At 50.8% G+C, this 20,218-nt stretch overlaps 1 protein-coding gene across 4 annotated transcripts in view; it reads right to left on the minus strand.

Moving 5' to 3' along the window:
• Window positions 1-20,218, minus strand: part of LOC147097260 (talin-2) — a 354,000-nt gene that overhangs the window by 87,126 nt on the left and 246,656 nt on the right. For all 4 annotated transcript variants that reach the window (XR_015074349.1, XM_085972076.1, XM_085972077.1 and 1 more), the window contains 4 exons: window positions 18,620-18,722; window positions 9,983-10,191; window positions 5,923-6,042; window positions 4,490-4,687 (listed from right to left, as the gene is read on the minus strand). Coding sequence is in view for 3 of the 4 variants with exons in the window: in XM_085972076.1 (XP_085828202.1) it covers window positions 4,490-4,687; window positions 5,923-6,042; window positions 9,983-10,191; window positions 18,620-18,722 (630 nt within the window). In the remaining variant the exon portion in view is untranslated. The remainder of the gene's footprint in view (window positions 1-4,489; window positions 4,688-5,922; window positions 6,043-9,982; window positions 10,192-18,619; window positions 18,723-20,218) is intronic.

Genomic DNA, 20,218 nt, shown 5'->3' on the forward strand with positions numbered 1-20,218 from the left:
CAAATCCGGCCTCGGGTGACTGTCTGTGTGGAGTTTGCACATTCTCCCTGTGTTTGCGTGGGTTTCCTCCGGGTGCTCCGGTTTCCTCCCACAGTCCAAAGATGTGCGGGTTAGGTTGATTGGCCATGATAAAAATTGGCCCTTAGTGTTAGGGGGGATTAAATATGTGGGGTTACGGGGATAGGGCTTGGATGGGATGGCTGTCGGTGTAGGGACCGGGTGCTAGGGTTTGGATGATCAGCCAGGATCTCGTTGAATGGCGGAGCAGGCTCGAAGGGCCGAATGGCCTACTCCAGCTCCTAGTTTCTATGTTAACATCTCATCCGAAAGACGGCACCTCCGACAGTGCAGCACTCCCTCAGCAGCATCCCCTTTAAGCTGCATGGCGCAGTGCTCTGAAGGTCCCATGCAGCTGGTGAGCCGGCTTTTAAATAGAAAAACAGCGCGTGTGCGGAATTTTGAATGGCCCCCACAGCCCGTTAAAGGGGCCCCGCAGGCCAAAGAAAGAACTAGCGGAAAGATTGTCCCTCAGTACTGCAGTGAGAGAGTCCGTCTAGATTACGTGCTCAATTCTCTGTAGTAGAACTTGATCCCACAACCTTCTGACTCAGAGGCGAGCTTGCTACCATTGACTCACGGCTGACGCCCTTAAAAGAAAATAGTTACACGTGTGGCTTTGAACCCTTCCAAATGCCCCTGGTTCAGCTTTTATCCTCCAGTGATTCATGTCCCACACCAGGTGATCAGTGAATCAGCAGAAGTGACAAAGCACCCGGATTCCCCCGCAGGGATTAGTCGAGAGTATGTGGTATTTAATTACTTTTCATAAGCTGACCTCACTTTTTGGCAGCTCTGAGCGTATGCTGCCCCTGGGCTGGGAATGCAGACTCTGAACGTGCTGCATTCCCTTCGCCATCGCGGAGGCCAGACTCTCCGAGGCCAACACTGAGTGTACGTCAGGAGCAGACTGACCGTCCCCTCGCACTCTCCTCTCGCACGCTTCCCTCGCACGCGCCCCTCACTCCCTCGCACTCCCCTCGCACTCTCCCCTCGCACTTTCCCCTCGCTCCCTTGCACTCTCCCCTCGCTCCCTCCCCTCGCCCTCCCCCCTCGCACTCATCCCCTCGCCCTCCCCCTCGCTCCCTCCCCTTGCACTCCCCCCTCGCACTCTCCTCTCACTCTCTCCCCTCGTTCCTGGCACCTCAGGAAGGACATATTGGCCTTGGAGGGGGGGGCAGCGCAGATTCACCTGAATGATACCGGGGCTAAAAGGGTTAAATTATGAGGTGATCTAATCGAGGTGTTTAAGATGATTAAAGGAGTTGATGGAGTAGAGAGAGAGAAACTATCTACCCTGTGGGAGGGGAGGAGTCCAGAACAAGGGGGCAAAACTTAAAATTAGAGCCAGGCCGTTCAGGGGTGATGTCAGGAAGCACTTCTTCACACAAAGGGTGGTGGAAATCTGGAAAACTCTCCCAAAAAAAAGGTTGAGGCTGGGGGTCAATTGAAAATTTCAAAACGGAGATTGAAAGATTTTTGTTGGGTAAGGGTATTAAAGGTTACGGAACCAAGGTGGAAGGATGGAGTTGGGATACAGATCAGCCATGATCTGATTGAATGGCGGAACAGGTTCGATGGGCTGAATGGCCTCCCCCTGTTCCCATGTTCCTAACTCCAAGAGCTTTGGTGACAGGTGTTGGGAGGGATTATCCAAAGCCCGTATGTCCAGGGTTTGGTGCCGACTGTGAGTTGCGGAGAGGAAAGCATCTCCTGCTGAAGGTCCGCTCGTCCCATTCCTCACGTGGTCATGGCGTGTCTCGCTGGTACACTCGCACGTATTCCCGTGAGTTGCGTCGCTCACCTCACCACGCCTCTCAGGAGGACACCCCGGGACCGGAGCGGCGTAGACTGTAGCTTTGTGCTCCAGCCGGTGACAGTCAGTGAACTAACTGGGTTTTCAGGTGCTTCAGGGTCCTTTAAAACTACAGGACCGTGTCGGCCGTGGCTCAGTGGGCAGCACACTCGCCTGAGTCAGAAGGTCGTGGGTTCAAGTCCCACTCCAAAGACGAGAGCACAAAAATCTAGGCTGACGCTCCAGTGCGGTGCTGAGGGAGTGCTGCACTGTCGGAGGTGCCGTCTTTCGGACGAGACGTTAAACTGAGACCCCGTCTGCTCTCTCAGGTGGACGTAAAAGATCCCATGGCACTATTCGAAGAAGAGCAGGGGAGTTACCCTCGGTGTCCTGGGGCCAATATTTATCCCTCAACCAACATCACAGAAACAGATGATCTGGTCATTATCACATTGCTGTTTGTGGGAGCTTGCTGTGTGCCAATTGGCTGCCGCGTATCGCACGTTACAACAGTGACCACACTTCAAAAAGTATTCATTGGGTGTAAAGCGCTTTGGGACGTCCTGAGATCGTGAAAGTTAAGTCTTTCTGACTGCAGATGCTCAGGTCTCCCTCTGTCAGTCGCACTCTCTAAAATAAAATGAGCCCAGGTTCAGCACGCAGTGGCAGAGACCCATGTGAATGTGGGTATATAATTCTGCTATTGGGGCCACTGAACTAAAGGAACGAGGGGTCACTGGGGCTGTGCATTTGCTCTTGGGGTTTTTGCATTAACTGAGTGTGCACAGGATCCAAGAACCTGGTGTTGAAAGAGTAGAAGTTCCTTCAACGTCATTAGAGTCAACTTACAAATCAGGTGTTGGAACACCATCGGACAGCTGTTTAAACCCACCCCAGACTGATGTTGAAGTCTGGCGAGCCGGAGGCTGGAGCTCCTGCCTCTGAACACTGGGTTGACCTCCAGCAGAGCAGCAACCCTATCCGCCCGCCCCGTCTCCAACACACCTTCAAATCCAGCTGGCTCTCCCGGTTGAGAGTTGGGATTCAGGCCAACGAACTGTCCACGTAAAAAGGGACATTGTTACGGAAGCAGCCCAGATCTGCTGGATGTGAAGCAGTGGAAGAAAGGAGGGGACACGTGCCCTCAGCAGTGCTAAGTTCTGTCACTCAGGGAGAGTCCAGCCAACCCTCACAAAAGGCAGGCAGCTCATTTCTGCGCCAGTAAAGATCAACAGCAGCTGGGGAGCGGGACTACTCGGACAGCTCTTTCAAAGAGCTGGCACGGGCAAGATCGGGTCCGAATAGCCTCCTTCTGTGCTGTAAGGTGGGTACGAACAGGGCAGGAGATGGACGTGGCATCAAACAGGGCGCTGGCTGCCTACAGCTTACACTGCCCCTCTAGCCCAGCCGCTCACTGCTGGCTCCGGATGAACTGGAGCAGCTGGAGAGTCCCTGCACACGGCAATCGCTAGTTCCCAGGAAGTACGTGACGTGGAATCAAACGGCAGGGGGCGGCCAATGTGCAGCTATTCTCTGCTCAAAATCATAGGCCGGGAGGGGGCGGGGGCAACAGAAGGGCTCGTTTCCCCCTCAAAATGAACCCCAAACGTAGGAATCTTGAGCTACAGTTTAAGAAGGTGAGGAGCAGAGTTGGTCAACATGCGATCCTTGTGACTCTGTGGCCCAGATTTCAGTTCCAATCTCAGTCAGGATCCGACATGCACTGAGGATGATGAGGTTTCCATGGACACGCCATCACAGGCTCTCACTCCAAGAGCTCGGCATGGGAAAACTGCAGCACTGGGAGATGGTCTGCTGCGAGTCTGGGCCCAAGGCACCGCGCTGAGGGGAGAACTTGCCGGGCCGGCCATCACTCCGTCACGGGGTGCTTCACACTCAATCCAAAAGAGTAAACCATTTAATTTGCCACCTTCAACACAAAAGTACTTCTATTAAACAGCAGACTGCCTGCAGCAGAATCAGTCGCTCTGAGATTACTGCCAATGATGTCAGTGAATGAGTACCCCCACTCTTAAAGGGGAATCCCGATGAGTACCCCCACTCTTAAAGGGGAATCCCAATGAGTACCCCCACTCTTAAAGGGGAATCCCCTTTCAACGGCAACCTACAAAATTTAGATATATCGACAAGAACCTAACTGCGACGTGTAGAGGGCTCCTGCTGGCAACTGTTTGTTTAAAAAAAGGAACAGTCCATTAAACTCCAAGTTCTATTTTTTAATTTGTGTTCTGGCAGGCTTTAAAGTGCAGAAACACAACAACATTACAATAAAATGCACATTCACCGACATTATTTCTTCTCAGGATGTGGGCGATGCTGGTAAGGGTGCATTTATTGCCCATCCCTAGTTGCCCCGAGGCCATTAAGATTCAACCATGTTGGTGTGGGACTGGAGTCACGTGTAGTCTCCGGTAAGGATGGCGGGTTCCCTTCCCCGACAGACATGAGTGAACCAGTTGGGTTTTTTACGCTGTCACTGCCATTTTAGCTGGTGCCAGCCCACAAACGACCAGATTTTAATCCAATTCCCCAACTTTGCCACGCTGGGGGTTTGAACTCACGACCTCTGGGTTGCTGGCCCCGGTGTGCCATAACCCGCCAGGCGACGCTCCTTACCTGAGCCTGTCCGGCCATTTCGATCCCCGCATCCAGAAACTCGTCAAAGTCCTCGCTGAATTTGCCAGACGCGGCGGCCAGTTGCCTGCTGGTTCCCCGGGACGCGTGGACAACCTCCCCCGCTGACTGGTTCAAGCCGGCAGCGGCATGGTTCAACTCGCTCTGAGCTTCCTGAAAGCTCTTGGTGCTCGGTGGCAACTGCCCAGGGGGTGGGGATGGGGGTGCAAAGAGGGGTAAGGGACAGAGGAAGAGGTTGAAAAAGGGAAGAGAGAGAGAGAAAGCAGCTCATTAATCCATGTATTTGCGGTTGGACATTTATAAACCTCAATGTTTACAGTTGGCACACACACACACAGACTGACGCGCACCGACACACGCGCGCACTGACAAGACACTTGCACACGCCGACACTCGCATCTTAACTGCACAGGAAAAGAAGCCCCACTAGCTCAACTTTCTGTGTCTTAAAACGGCTCAGCGAGGATCCAGCAATGTTGTAATATCCAGAAACATTGCACAGCTTGTTGCTGCGATTGACAAAGGCGTAGGAGACGTTACACTCGTGGTGCAGTGAGATAGTGAGCGAGTCCCACAGAGTGGTGTGCAAACAATGCTGGAGGCCAATTCTGGGCTGCGGGCGTGAACTTGTTCAAGCAATGCCCGCTGGGTTCTCAATGTGCTGCCAGGGCTCGGTGAATGTGTGGTTTTGGGGTTTTAGATGCGAGTTATCACCTGAATACAGTAACTTACCAATCAGTGCAGCAAGTGGGGTGCGCTACAACATACAAAAGATGCAAGAGCGAGTCTTTCCACCATTTTGATCAGACTCTGGGCTGCCATTTTGAGGAGACTCTGGGCTACCATTTTGAGGAGAATCCGGGGCTGCCATTTTGATGAGACTCCGGGCTGCCATTTTGAAGAGACTCCGGGGCTGCCATTTTGAGGAGACTCCGGGGCTGCCATTTTGAGGAGACTCCGGGGCTGCCATTTTGAGGAGACTCCGGGGCTGCCATTTTGAGGAGACTCCGGGGCTGCCACCTGTGCAACAAGAGGGGTGCGATATGCCTGGGAATAATCTTACTTGGCCCTCCTTTGAATTTGGGTTACGACCCTGTGCTTCACACATGGACTCCCATTTGACATAGACCAGGGTTCACTCAGGCTCACTCTCCTCTGCTATTCTTGCACACTCTGGGCACGTGGAACTGAAGAGTCCAGATTTCTGTAAAACTGGTCTGGCTGTCTCTTTACAGTAAAGGGGGAGGGATCCAGCGATGTTGAGTTAATGTGAGATTCTGGCCTGGGTGCCTGGATTGCCTCCGAGGCTTTTGATTTGTAGTTTACAGGGTTTAAAAAAATAAATAAATAAATAGAAGTCATTTAGTTCCTTCCAGAAAATGGTTTGGCGTTACGGTACATTTCTAAAATCTTACCGAGTCAACCAGCAGTTTTTTGCTGGACTCTCCAATGCTTTTAAGTGCCATGTCCACATCCTTCTGCCCAGGCAAGCAGTTCACACAGTTGTTCAACGAGTGAGATACCGCCTTGGCCACCTTCAGAAAACAAAGGAACAGACTTGATACAACCGTCTTGGCTGGAACTCTGAAGCGCTAGTCTTCCACTGACCGGGTGAAACCCAGTCCGATTCGATGGTTTGTTGGCACGGGAGCAGTCTACGCCAACGAGATGTGCCCCAGAGTAGGAGGACAAATCACCAATCAACTGCCCTGTGAGTGCCCGATCGCAGCCAATGCCACCTGGCGATGAGGCACAAGTGGGAATGAGGCATCGACAACTTACAGTTACGTAGAGTCTTTGACGTAGTGAAACATCCCAAGGAGCTTCTCAGCAGCGTTAGCAAACAAAGTTTAACACCGAGCCGCGTATAGCGAAAGTGACCAAAAGCTTGGCCAAAGAGGTAGGATTTAAGGAGCATCTTAAAGGAGGAGAATTGTGTAGATGCAGAGAGGTTCAGGAAGGGAGTTCCAGAGTTTAGGGCCTCGGCAGCTGAAGGCACGGCTGCCAATGGTGGCGCGATTATAATCAGGGATGTGCAAGAGGCCAGAATTGGAGGAGCGCAGAGATCTCGAAGGGCTGTAGGAGGTTCCAGAGATAGGGAGGGTGTAGGGCTATAGGAGGTTCCAGAGATAGGGAAGGGTGTAGGGCTGGAGGAGATTACAGAGATAGGGAGGGTGTAGGGCTGGAGGAGGTTACAGAGATAGGGAGGGTGTAGGGCTGGAGGAGGTTACAGAGATAGGGAGGGTTGTAGGGCTGGAGGAGGTTACAGAGCTAGGGAGGGTTGTAGGGCTGGAGGTTACAGAGATAGGGAGGGTTGTAGGGCTGGAGGAGGTTACAGAGATAGGGAGGGTTGTAGGGGGCTGGAGGAGGTTACAGAGAGAGGGAGGGTTGTAGGGGGCTGGAGGAGGTTACAGGAGACAGGGAGGGTTGTAGGGCTGGAGGAGGTTACAGAGGTACGAGGGTTGTAGGGCTGGAGGAGGTTACAGGAGACAGGGAGGGTTGTAGGGCTGGAGGTTACAGAGGTACGAGGGTTGTAGGGCTGGAGGAGGTTACAGGAGACAGGGAGGGTTGTAGGGCTGGAGGTTACAGAGGTAGGGAGGGTTGTAGGGCTGGAGGAGGTTACAGAGGTAGGGAGGGTTGTAGGGGGTTACAGAGGTAGGGAGGATTGTAGGGCTGGAGGAGGTTACAGAGGTAGGGAGGGTTGTAGGGCTGGAGGAGGTCAGGGAGAGAGGGTGTGTTGTTGGGCTGGAGGAGGTTGCAGAGATAACCTGAAAGGGGGAAGAGAAAACCTGAACAAACAAGTTGCCTTGTGCCATGGCTGAAGGTCTTCAAGCAGTCAGTTCACATGGTCAGGACTAAAAGGACTTGGGATCGAGGTACTGCTCCTATCCAAAAAAAATGGTGTTTTTTAATGTAATGTGGGCGTCGCTGGCAAGGCCAGCATTTACTGCCCATCCCTAGTTGCCCGGAGCAGGCAGTGATGGTTCTTATTCTCAAGGGGTTTGATAAAACCAAGTGACTTGCTGATCATGTTGGCGTGGGACTGCAGTCACATGTAGGCCAGACCAGGCAAGGACGGCAGGTTTCCTTCCCTGAAGGACATTAGTGAACCAGTGTGGAATGTATCTGTTAGGAAATACTCAACATAAAGGAGATTAAGACAGCAAATAAACAATCATTGGGAAAGGATCTAAACATACCTAACAATTATAGGTCAGGAAGTTCAGGAAAAATATTCTGAAATGATTTGAGGGATCTGAGAGGTAAACTGTTGAGTAGCTTGCTCAACATCAATAATTTATTGCTACGGCGTGACGCCATGGACGACAGGGCAGAGTACAGGGTTGGATAAATACTAGGCTCAAACGTATAAGGGCAACTATAAATGGGAACTTTCTAAGTTGGAAAAGGGTCTGAATGGAATATCACAGGGTCAGTGCCTGTTTCAGAGGGAGATACCGAGATGGGGGCCAGAGGGCAAGGGATGGGCGGGGGTCAGAGGGCAAGGGGTGGGCAGGGTCAGTGGGTGGGCGGGGGTCAGAGGACAGGGGTCTCCTTACTAACGCAGGTCAACCTTTGCCTTGTTGCTGCTCCTGCTGGTTTTACACTGCACTGCGGCCCATTGCGTTGGAATCAGTTCTAAACGCAGCAGCCACTTTCTCAGTGCTGGTGAGCAGAGTGGATTGAAGTGCGCCGCTGGGTAATTGAACAGATTGGATTGTTCCCCTGTGTAGGCCAACAAAGGACAGCTTGGATGGTGGGGTTAAGAAATGTATCGTGGCAGTAATGTATGCCAGGAGCTGGTGCTGCAATGTGGAGACCATGCAGGGCTAAGCAGGGATGGCGTTTACCCAACAGCTTGGGTGCAAGAGGGCGAGCTGAAGAGAAAGAGGTTAAAACATAAAGGGGGCAATTTTAACCAAACCGCCCAGCAGGAAGCCCATGGGTTCAGGGGTCACCCGCCTGGTTTACAGCCTGCCCAATATTATCCTCCATTGACCTCCGACCCAAACCTCCCCCTTTCCTGCCGGGCGGGTTAGAAAAGAAAGACTTGCATTTTTATAGCACCTTTCACCACCTCAGGACGTCCCAAAGCACTTTACACCCAATTAAATACTTTTGAAGTGGAGTCACTGTTGTAATGTAGGAAATGCGGCAGCCAATTTGCACACAGCAAGCTCCCACAAACAGCAATGTGATAATGGCCTAATAATATGGCTTAGGTGTTGGTTGAGAAATAAATATTGGTCCAGGACGCCGGGAAGAACTTTTTTTTCATTCCTTCCTGGGATGTGGGCGTCGCTGGCAAGGCCAGCATTTATTGCCCATCCCTAGTTGCCCTTGAAAAGGTGGTGGTGAGCCGCCTTCTTAAACCGCTGCAGTCCGTGTGGTGAAGGTGCTCCCACAGTGCTGTTAGGGAGGGAGTTCCAGGATTTTGACCCAGCGACGATGAAGGATCGGCCGATATATTTCCAAGTCAGGATGGTGTGTGACTTGGAGGGGAACTTGGAGGTGGTGGTGTTCCCATGCGCCTGCTGCCCCTGTCCTTCTAGGTGGTAGAGGTCACGGGTTTGGGAGGTGCTGCCGAAGAAGCCTTGGCGAGTTGCTGCGGTGCATCTTGTAGATGGTACACACTGCAGCCACGGTGCGCCGGTGGTGGAGGGAGTGAATGTTTAAGGTGGTGGATGGGGTGCCAATCAAGCGGGCTGCTTTGTCCTGGATGGTGTTGAGCTTCTTGAGTGTTGTTGGAGCTGCACTCATCCAGGCAAGTGGAGAGTATTCCATCACACTCCTGACTTGTGCCTTGTAGATGGTGGAAAGGCTTTGGGAGTCAGGAGGTGAGACACTCGCCACAGAATACCCAGCCTCTGACCTGCTCTTGTTGCCACAGTATTTATGTGGCTGGTCCAGTTAAATTTCTGGTCAATGGTGACCCCCAGGATGTTGATGGTGGGGGATTCGGCGATGGTAATGCCGTTGAATGTCAAGGGGTGGTGGTTAGACTCTCGCTTGTTGGAGATAGTCATTGCCTGGCACTCCTGTGGCGCGAATGTTACCTACCACTTATCAGACCAAGGCTGAACGTCGTCCAGGCCTTGTTGCATGCAGGCATGGACTGCTTCATTATCTGAGGAGTTGTGAATGGCGCTGAACACTGTGCCATTCACAACTCCCCTGCTCTTCTTCGAAATAGTGGCCATGGGATCTTTTATGTCCACCTGAGAGAGCAGATGGGGGCCTCGGTTTAACGTCTCATCCGAAAGACGGCACCTCTGACAGTGCAGCACTCCCTCAGATTTTGTGCTCAAGTCTCTGGAGTGGGACTTGAACCCACAACCTTCTGACTCAGAGACGAGAGTGCGGCCCACTGCTGACACCGTGGGTTAGGTTAAAACTGGCTCTGTAGTACATATATATTGTATTATATTATTTATGTTTTAACACGATCTGAGGAACGTGCTTGGTATGCCTGACCTGCGCCAGGCGTTGCTGACTCTCCGCGTCTCCGGGCGAGGCCAGTGCGTGCTTGGCTTCCTGGATCAGCAAGGCAGATCCTTCCATCACGTCGCGCGCTGTGTCCAGCATGGAATTCTGAGCCGGAGGATTGTCGGTCGACGCTGCCACTCCACGAGCAGCTGAGGCCAGCGTCTTGAGAGCTTGCGCGGTTTCTCGTGCAGCGATACCTGAGAGCAGAGCACAATCGAGAGAACTGACCGAAAGGCTTTGGCATGTTAGTGGATATTATAATGCAACAATTGAGTGGATAAAAAGAGTCAATCTCCAAATGACCCCTCCCCCTGCCACGTACACCTAAGTTACCTTCTCCGAGACTTGGCCCCACCCGCGCGGCCTGCTCCATTTCTCAGTCCAGGGGGGAGGCTCCTTACCTGTTCGACCCAGTGGCACCACCCACCTAAAGAAGACGCTCAGAATGGCTCACCCAGACATCTGGTGGGGTGAATCACTGAACCCACATTCAACAACCAATGACTGCCTGCCTTTCCTGAATGGTCCAACTTCAAAGTCGAAGGGGGAAAAATTCGGTAGCAACCATTTTGGGGCGCTAACGTCACCTGGGCAACCGCGAAATTGAGTTTTAGCATTGCAAGAGGGAAGCGGAGCGCTAAGTCAAGCAACTCCACTTCCTTCTTAGGGCGCCAATGTTGGAGAGCGGGACGGAGACTTCAGCAGCGCTGCACACTGGGCCGTGCAGCGACGCTGCGTTCAAAGGCTCCTTCCCTCCCTTAAAGGGAAGGCCAATCGCTGCAGTCTCTGCAATATAAAAAGCACCCACCTGGACCCCCAAGGCAGCCACGATCCCGCGCGATCAGCCCAGCACTAAAGCAGAGTGCCAAGCCGATCGATCGCGAGCAGGAACTCGCGAAAGAAACTAGAACAGGAAAGGTAAGTTTCTTTTACTTGCCTCGGCCACCTCGCCTTTAATCATCGCCCCTGAAGCGGCCGGCCGCCCGATGCCCGCCTCCTGCAGCTGTCGGTGTTTTCGACCAGCGCTGCTGCAGGGGGCGGAAGTCAATTTCGGGTCCCGGGCGATGACGTCATGATCTCCGGGCGAAGGAGTTCGGAGCGCAACACCGTAGAACCACCGCAAAGCTCCCGCCAAATATGGCAGAAGTCGATGTCAACGCCTGTGGGTGCTAACGGGAGGCGCAAAGGCACCCAATTTCACCCCCGAAGAGTTATGGTCGGTGCCAGGGCTTGGCTCCAGGTTTATTGTTCCAACGTGAGTCACTTCACTTCCGAGAGTTTGAGTTTACAAATTCAAGGGAAGGATTTCATCTATGTTCCAGGGGTAGACAAATCGCCAACACATTTCACAACATCGCCACTCTGAGCGCACAGAGGGAATCCTAACCTTTGACCTCACTACAGAGCTGCCAACACACAACAGGGAGGGGTATATTCAGAAACAGTAATATTATTACGTGAGGGAGTATATTAGTAATAATGTGGGACGGGTTGTATTAGTAATTAGTTCTGACGAAAGGTCATCGACCTGAGACATTAACTCTGTTTCTCTCTCCACAGATGCTGCCTGACCTGCTGAGTATTTCCAGCATTTTCTGTTCTTATTTCAGATTTCCAGCATCCGCAGGTTCTTGCTTTTGTATCAGTAATGATGTATGATGGGAAGTTTTAGTAATACCACGGGATGGGGATGGAATGTGAAAGATTTGTTTGTGACAACACTGCAAAGTTGGTCGTGTGCTCTGGATCTCGAGATATCCTGGAAATGATACAGGTACAGCAGGAATGTAAAAAATCTGGCCGGTGTGTAAGATCTGAAGAACAGAAGTATTAGGAGCAGGAGTCGGCCATACGGCCCCTCGAGCCTGCTCCGCCATGCAATACGATCAGGGCTGATCTTCGATCTCACTCCACATTCCCTCCCGATCTCCATATCCCTTGATTCCCCGAGAGTCCAAAAATCTATCGATCTCAGCCTTGAATATACTCAACGACTCAGCATCCACAGCCCTCTGGGGCAGAGAATTCCGAAGATTCACCACCCTCTGAGTTAAGAAATTCCTCCTCATCTCGGTCTTCAACGGCCGACCGCTTATCCTGAGACTGTGGCCCCTAGTTCTAGACACTCCAGCCAGGGGGAAACAACCTCTCAGCATCTACCCTGTCAATCCCCCTCAGAATCTTACATGTTTCAATGAGATCACCTCTCATTCTTCTAAACTTCAGAGAGTTTAGGCCCAATCTACACAATCTCTCATCATAGGACAGCCCTCTCATCCTAGGAATCAATCTACTGAACCTTCGTTGCACCTCCTCCAAGGCAGAAAGCTTTATATTCGGGCGACCTGAGAAGGCTGACCTAGATTTATTGCCATTTTTATTTTGTTTCCTACTATAAACACTCCCTGCTTCTGTTATGGTTAATGCAATCGCTACATTAGTTCTGTTTTATCGTTGGTTACTTGCTGTGCTTTGTTTTCCTACTTTAAAGAGTCTTGCAGAAAAATGAATGAGAACAGGAAATAACTCAAGCTGCAAAAATAATGAACTCTGTAAGAATGACTAGACTCTGACTGTTCACTGTGAGACATTACAGAGGATTGCATGGGCCGTAGTCCCCGGTGCAGCATTACTGTGGCTGCTTTATAAAATCAGAGCTCAGTTGACCAAATTTCTGCTTCATTCAACTGCAAAAACATTCCATTGCTGTACGAGTGATTTACACGGTACACGTAAACAGCAACACTTCTAATACAACCTGTTGCTGCTGCACTTTACATAAGAACACAAGAAACAGGAGCAGGAGTCGGCCATTCGGCCCCTCGAGCCTGCTCCACCATTCAATAAGATCATGGCTGATCTTCAACCTCATCTCCACTTTCCTGCACGATCCCCATATCCCTTGATTGCCTTAATATCAAAAAATCTATCGATCTCTGCCTTGAATATACTCAACGACTGAGCCTCCACAGCCCTCTGGGGTAGAGAATTCCAAAGATTCACCACCCTCTGAGTGAAGAAATTTCTCATCTCAGTCCAAAATGGCCGACCCCTTATTCTGAGACTGTGACCCCTGGTTCTAGACTCCCCAGCCAGGGGAAACATCCTCCCTGCATCTACCCTATCAAGCCCTGTAAGAATTTTGTATGTTTCAATGAGATCACCTCGCATTCTTCTAAACTCTAGAGAATATCGGCCTAGTCTACTCAATCTCTCCTCATAGGGCAATCCCCCCACCCCAGGAACCAGTCTGGTGAACCTTCGTTGCACTCCCTCTATGGCGAGTATATCCTTCCTTAGGTAAGGAGACCAAAACTGTCCACAATACTCCAGGTGTGGTCTCACCAGGGCCCTATATAATTGCAGTAAGACGTCTTTACTCTTATACTCAAATCCTCTTGTAATAAAGGCCAACACACCATTTGCTTTCCTAATTGCTTGCTGTACCTGCATGTTAACTTTCAGTGATTCGTGTACAAGGACACCCCAGGTCTCTCTGAACACCAACATTTCCCAATCTCTCACCATTTAAAAAATACTCTGCTTTTCTATTTTTCCTACCAAAGTGGATAACTTCACATTTCTCCACATTATATTCTATTTGCCATGTTCTTGCCCACTCACTTAGCCTGTCTATATCCCCTTGAATCCTCCTTGCATCCTCCTCACAACTTACATAAAAGATTGCATTTCTATAGCACCTTTCACGACCACAGCACGTCCCAAAGTGCTTTACAGCCAATGAAGTACTTTTGAAGTGCAGTCATTGTTGTAATGTGGGAAACGCAGCAGCCAATTTGCGCACAGCAAGATCACACAAACAGCAATGTGATAATGACCAGATAATCTGTTTCAGTGATGTTGGTTGAGGGATAAATATTGGCCAGGACACCGGGGAGAACTGCCCTGCTCTTCTTCGAAAGAGTGCCGCGGGATCTTTTACATCCACCTGAGGGCGCAGACGGGGCCTCGGTTTAACATCTCATCCGAAAGACGGCACCTCAGACAATGCAGCACTCCCTCAGCACTGCACTGGAGTGTCAGCCTAGATTTTGTGCTCAAGCCTCTGGGGTGGGACTTGAACCCACAACCTTGTGACTCAGAGGCGAGGGTGCTACCACTCAGTCAATGATTCACTCCAAAGAGGCTCAAGTCGTATAAACCACACCAAGCTGGGGCCCGAGGGTGGGAGGAGCGGGTTAGGGCTGTGGAAGGCAGATGGTGCAGGGGCAGAACAGCATTGCCACTTAGTGTCTCTCACAGGTATCTGGGGAATGAGCGACATTTTGTACTCCACGGGGTAGGTGGTTAGTGCATTAACACACTGCCCCATCGCACCACAGCTGGCAGTAGATGGGCACGATTATCCGTGTCTCCTTTGGGTGAAGTCTGGTTAAATGAATATGATTGAATATTTTGTTCTTGGTTCAGAAAAATATCAGGGAGAAAAGCCTTTACATCGATGATTGAATCTTCTACCAAGTGCTTTGTATCGCCCCCTCCCTCAACCGCTCCCATGTCTCAGTCCTCCTAATGAACACTCCCGGAACACGAGGTCATCCACTCTGGATCTGACAATTCGGAATATTTTCTTAATGTCGAGACATGAGGAACTGTGGCGGAGCCAAGGGGTTTAGGGGCCCATGTACACATCACTAGAATCTAGTGCACAGGTACAATGGGATGTTGGCCGTTATCTCAAGGGGTTTGGAGTACAATGGGGAAGAAGTGATGCTTCAGGTGTACAGAGCCTTAGTTAGATCCCATCTGGAGTAACTGCGCTCAGTTCTGGGCCCCGCACCTCAGGAAGGATACATTGGCCAGAATAATACCGGGGCTAAAAGGGTTAAATTACGAGGACAGGTTGCACAGACTGGGCTTGTATTCCGTTGAGATTAGAAAGTTGAGCAGTGATTTAATTGAGGTGTGTACAATGATAAAAGGTTAGGGTAGAGAGAGAGAAACTACTTGCTCTGAAGGGGGTGTCCTGTCTAGTGTCCACTGCCTTGAGCTAGACCCACCTGTATAGTGTCCATTGTCTTGAGCTAGACCCACCTGTATAGTGTCCATTGCCTTGAGCTAGACCCACCTGTCTAGTGTCCACTGCCTTGAGCTAGACCCACCTGTCTAGTGTCCACTGCCTTGAGCTAGACCCACCTGTATAGTGTCCATTGTCTTGAGCTAGACCCACCTGTCTAGTGTCCACTGCCTTGAGCTAGACCCACCTGTATAGTGTCCACTGCCTTGAGCTAGACCCACCTGTATAGTGTCCATTGCCTTGAGCTAGACCCACCTGTATAGTGTCCATTGTCTTGAGCTAGACCCACCTGTATAGTGTCCATTGCCTTGAGCTAGACCCACCTGTATAGTGTCCATTGTCTTGAGCTAGACCCACCTGTATAACGTCCACTGCCTTGAGCTAGACCCACCTGTATAGTCTTCACTGTCTTGAGCTAGACCCACCTGTATAATGTCCATTGTCTTGAGCTAGACCCACCTGTATATTGTCCATTGTCTTGAGCTAGACCCACCTGTATAGTCTTCACTGTCTTGAGCTAGACCCACCTGTATATTGTCCATTGTCTTGAGCTAGACCCACCTGTATATTGTCCATTGTCTTGAGCTAGACCCACCTGTATAGTGTCCATTACCTTGAGCTAGACCCACCTGTATAGTGCCCATTGTCTTGAGCTAGACCCACCTGTATAGTCTCCATTGTCTTGAGCTAGACCCACCTGTATATTGTCCATTGTCTTGAGCTAGACCCACCTGTATAGTGTCCATTGCCTTGAGCTAGACCCACCTGTATAATGTCCACTGCCTTGAGCTAGACCCACCTGTATAGTGTCCATTGCCTTGAGCTAGACCCACCTGTATAATGTCCACTGCCTTGAGCTAGACCCACCTGTATAGTGTCCATTACCTTGAGCTAGACCCACCTGTATAGTGCCCATTGTCTTGAGCTAGACCCACCTGTATAGTCTCCATTGTCTTGAGCTAGACCCACCTGTATAGTGTCCATTGTCTTGAGCTAGACCCACCTGTATAACGTCCATTGCCTTGAGCTAGACCCACCTGTATATTGTCCATTGCCTTGAGCTAGACCCACCTGTATAGTGCCCATTGTCTTGAGCTAGACCCACCTGTATAGTGTCCACTGTCTTGAGCTAGACCCACCTGTATAGTGTCCATTGTCTTGAGCTAGACCCACCTGTATATTGTCCATTGCCTTGAGCTAGACCCACCTGTATAGTGTCCACTGCCTTGAGCTAGACCCACCTGTATAGTGTCCATTGTCTTGAGCTAGACCCACCTGTATAGTGTCCATTGCCTTGAGCTAGACCCACCTGTATAGTGTCCATTGTCTTGAGCTAGACCCACCTGTATAGTGTCCACTGCCTTGAGCTAGACCCACCTGTATAGTGTCCATTGTCTTGAGCTAGACCCACCTGTATATTGTCCATTGCCTTGAGCTGGACCCACCTGTATAGTGTCCATTGTCTTGAGCTAGACCCACCTGTATAGTGTCCATTGCCTTGAGCTAGACCCACCTGTATAGTGCCCATTGCCTTGAGCTAGACCCACCTGTATAGTGTCCATTGTCTTGAGCTAGACCCACCTGTATAGTGTCCATTGCCTTGAGCTAGACCCACCTGTATAGTGTCCATTGCCTTGAGCTAGACCCACCTGTATAGTGTCCATTGCCTTGAGCTAGACCCACCTGTATAGTGTCCATTGTCTTGAGCTAGACCCACCTGTATAGTGTCCATTGTCTTGAGCTAGACCCACCTGTATAGTCTCCATTGTCTTGAGCTAGACCCACCTGTATAGTCTTCAATGTCTTGAGCTAGACCCACCTGTATAGTGTCCACTGCCTTGAGCTAGACCCACCTGTATAATGTCCATTGTCTTGAGCTAGACCCACCTGTATAGTGTCCATTGCCTTGAGCTAGACCCACCTGTATAATGTCCATTGTCTTGAGCTAGACCCACCTGTATAGTGTTCATTGTCTTGAGCTAGACCCACCTGTATAACGTCCATTGTCTTGAGCTAGACCCACCTGTATAATGTCCATTGTCTTGAGCTAGACCCACCTGTATAGTGTCCATTGTCTTGAGCTAGACCCACCTGTATAGTGTCCATTACCTTGAGCTAGACCCACCTGTATAGTGTCCATTGTCTTGAGCTAGACCCACCTGTATAATGTCCATTGTCTTGAGCTAGACCCACCTGTATAGTGTCCATTGTCTTGAGCTAGACCCACCTGTATAGTGTCCATTGTCTTGAGCTAGACCCACCTGTCTAGTGTCCACTGCCTTGAGCTGGACCCACCTGTATAATGCCCATTACCTTGAGCTAGACCCACCTGTCTAGTGTCCACTGCCTTGAGCTAGACCCACCTGTATAACGTCCATTGTCTTGAGCTAGACCCACCTGTATAGTGTCCATTGTCTTGAGCTAGACCCACCTGTATAGTGTCCATTGTCTTGAGCTAGACCCACCTGTCTAGTGTCCACTGCCTTGAGCTAGACCCACCTGTATAATGCCCATTACCTTGAGCTAGACCCACCTGTCTAGTGTCCACTGCCTTGAGCTAGACCCACCTGTATAACGTCCATTGTCTTGAGCTAGACCCACCTGTATAATGTCCACTGTCTTGAGCTAGACCCACCTGTATAGTGTCCATTGCCTTGAGCTAGACCCACCTGTATAGTGTCCACTGTCTTGAGCTAGACCCACCTGTATAGTGTCCATTACCTTGAGCTAGACCCACCTGTATAGTGTCCATTACCTTGAGCTAGACCCACCTGTATAGTGTCCATTGTCTTGAGCTAGACCCACCTGTATAATGCCCATTGCCTTGAGCTAGACCCACCTGTATAATGTCCATTGCCTTGAGCTAGACCCACCTGTATAGTGTCCATTGCCTTGAGCTAGACCCACCTGTATAACGCCCATTGCCTTGAGCTAGACCCACCTGTATAATGTCCATTGCCTTGAGCTAGACCCACCTGTATAACGCCCATTGCCTTGAGCTAGACCCACCTGTATAATGTCCATTGCCTTGAGCTAGACCCACCTGTATAATGTCCATTGTCTTGAGCTAGACCCACCTGTATAGTGTCCATTGCCTTGAGCTAGACCCACCTGTATAACGTCCACTACCTTGAGCTAGACCCACCTGTATAGTGTCCATTGTCTTGAGCTAGACCCACCTGTATAGTGTCCATTGTCTTGAGCTAGACCCACCTGTATAGTGTCCATTGTCTTGAGCTAGACCCACCTGTATATTGTCCATTGTCTTGAGCTAGACCCACCTGTATAGTGTCCACTGCCTTGAGCTAGACCCACCTGTATAATGTCCATTGCCTTGAGCTAGACCCACCTGTATAACGCCCATTACCTTGAGCTAGACCCACCTGTATAGTCTCCATTGCCTTGAGCTAGACCCACCTGTATAGTGTCCACTGCCTTGAGCTAGACCCACCTGTATAATGTCCATTGCCTTGAGCTAGACCCACCTGTATAGTGTCCACTGCCTTGAGCTAGACCCACCTGTATAATGTCCATTGTCTTGAGCTAGACCCACCTGTCTAGTGTCCACTGCCTTGAGCTAGACCCACCTGTATAGTCTTCATTGCCTTGAGCTGCGCAGGTAAGGAGCTGTGCCATTGAAGAGCCAACAGCCTTGGATGTACTTCCCAGGTCCTGAGCACATTTCTCCAGCTGAAAAGACAGCAAGACAAGAGTTCTATTGCAGCGCAGACCCAACACTGACCAATCGTCAAAACATAACCGTGTTCATTCTCCCAAACTCTCCTTTACTAAAGGTGATACATTCCACAGCTGCTGGCTCAGCCTGGTCTTCACTGGGGAGTATTCGATTCATTCTCAGGATGTGGGCATCGCTGGCAAGGCGGGCATTTAGTGCCCAACCCTCGTTGCCCTCAGAAGGTGGTGGTGGGCCACCTTCTTGAACCATTGGTAGTGGTTTGATACAACCGAGGGCTCACTAGGCCACCTCAGTGAAGCGTCAGCCACATTGGTGTGGGACTGGAGTCACATGTAGGCCCAGACTGGGTAAGGACGGCAGGTTTCCAATGCTAAAGGACATTAGTGACCCAGTTGGGTTTTTATGACAGTCCAGACAGGGCAAACTGTAGGCTATTTAACCATGAGTGGGCATGACAGTTAAGCTTGATCCTGTTGTTTGTCACGTGAGCACACACGCTTTCCAAGAGGGATCATTGGACATCTGACGTACCAAGAACTCGAGACCATCTTCCTCTCTCTAGCCCAGGGCTGTGGAACCCAACTGTAGAGCCTCAACCCAACCCTCATAGCTTTCCCAGTCTGAACGACTCAGAAACCATACCGAGTCCAAATTGGGGGGCACATGGGTCAGCTGATTATGGCCTCAATAACTGGACAGATAAGGTGGTCCAGTAATGTCATCAAGCTAACCAGAAGGTGCAACTTAAGAGTAGATTCACCTGGAGGGAAGAGAAGGTGCGGAGGTCAAGAGTGTGACCTATCGCAGGACGAGAGAACAGGATCTTGCTCTGGACAGACACCAGTGGAAGAAATGGGCTGCCCTCGTCTGCCACTAGGGAGCCTGTTCCATAGATTGACCACTAACTCACTGAAATATTGTTTCCACAGATTAGCTTTGAATTTACCCCTTCAAGCGCAGGCCGTGTCCTCTGAGTCTACTGTGCTGGACAAGGTGAAACAGCTCGTCATGGTCGACATTATCTAAATTCTAAAAACTGCAATCATATCACCTCTCACCTTTCTCTTTTCCAGTGAGAACAAGCCCAATTTACATCAATAACTAACAAGGCACAGAGCTAGGCCCCACACCTCGCGCGCTACCTTTCACATGCATGTATCTGGGAGTCTGGCCCCCACCAGCACCATTCGCTTGTAAGAATCATAGAAATTTACGACACAGGAGGCCATTCGGCCCATCGTGTCTGTGCCGGTAAGACTGGAGATCAGAACTCAGCAACGTAAGGTAACCACCGTGGTAACCTAGACTGGTGGACAGCGCAGTGTTCCAGTGCACACTGGCGGACAGCACAGTGTCCCAGTGCACGCTGGCGGACAGCACAGTGTCCCAGTGCACGCTGGCGGACAGCGCAGTGTCCCAGTGCACGCCGACGGACAGCACAGTGTCCCAGTGCACGCCGGCGGACAGCACAGTGTCCCAGTGCACGCCG

The sequence above is a fragment of the Somniosus microcephalus genome, chromosome 32 (genome assembly GCF_052327205.1).
Source record: "Somniosus microcephalus isolate GS21.2 chromosome 32, FLI_Smic_1.0, whole genome shotgun sequence".
NCBI classification, from domain to species: domain Eukaryota; kingdom Metazoa; phylum Chordata; class Chondrichthyes; order Squaliformes; family Somniosidae; genus Somniosus; species Somniosus microcephalus.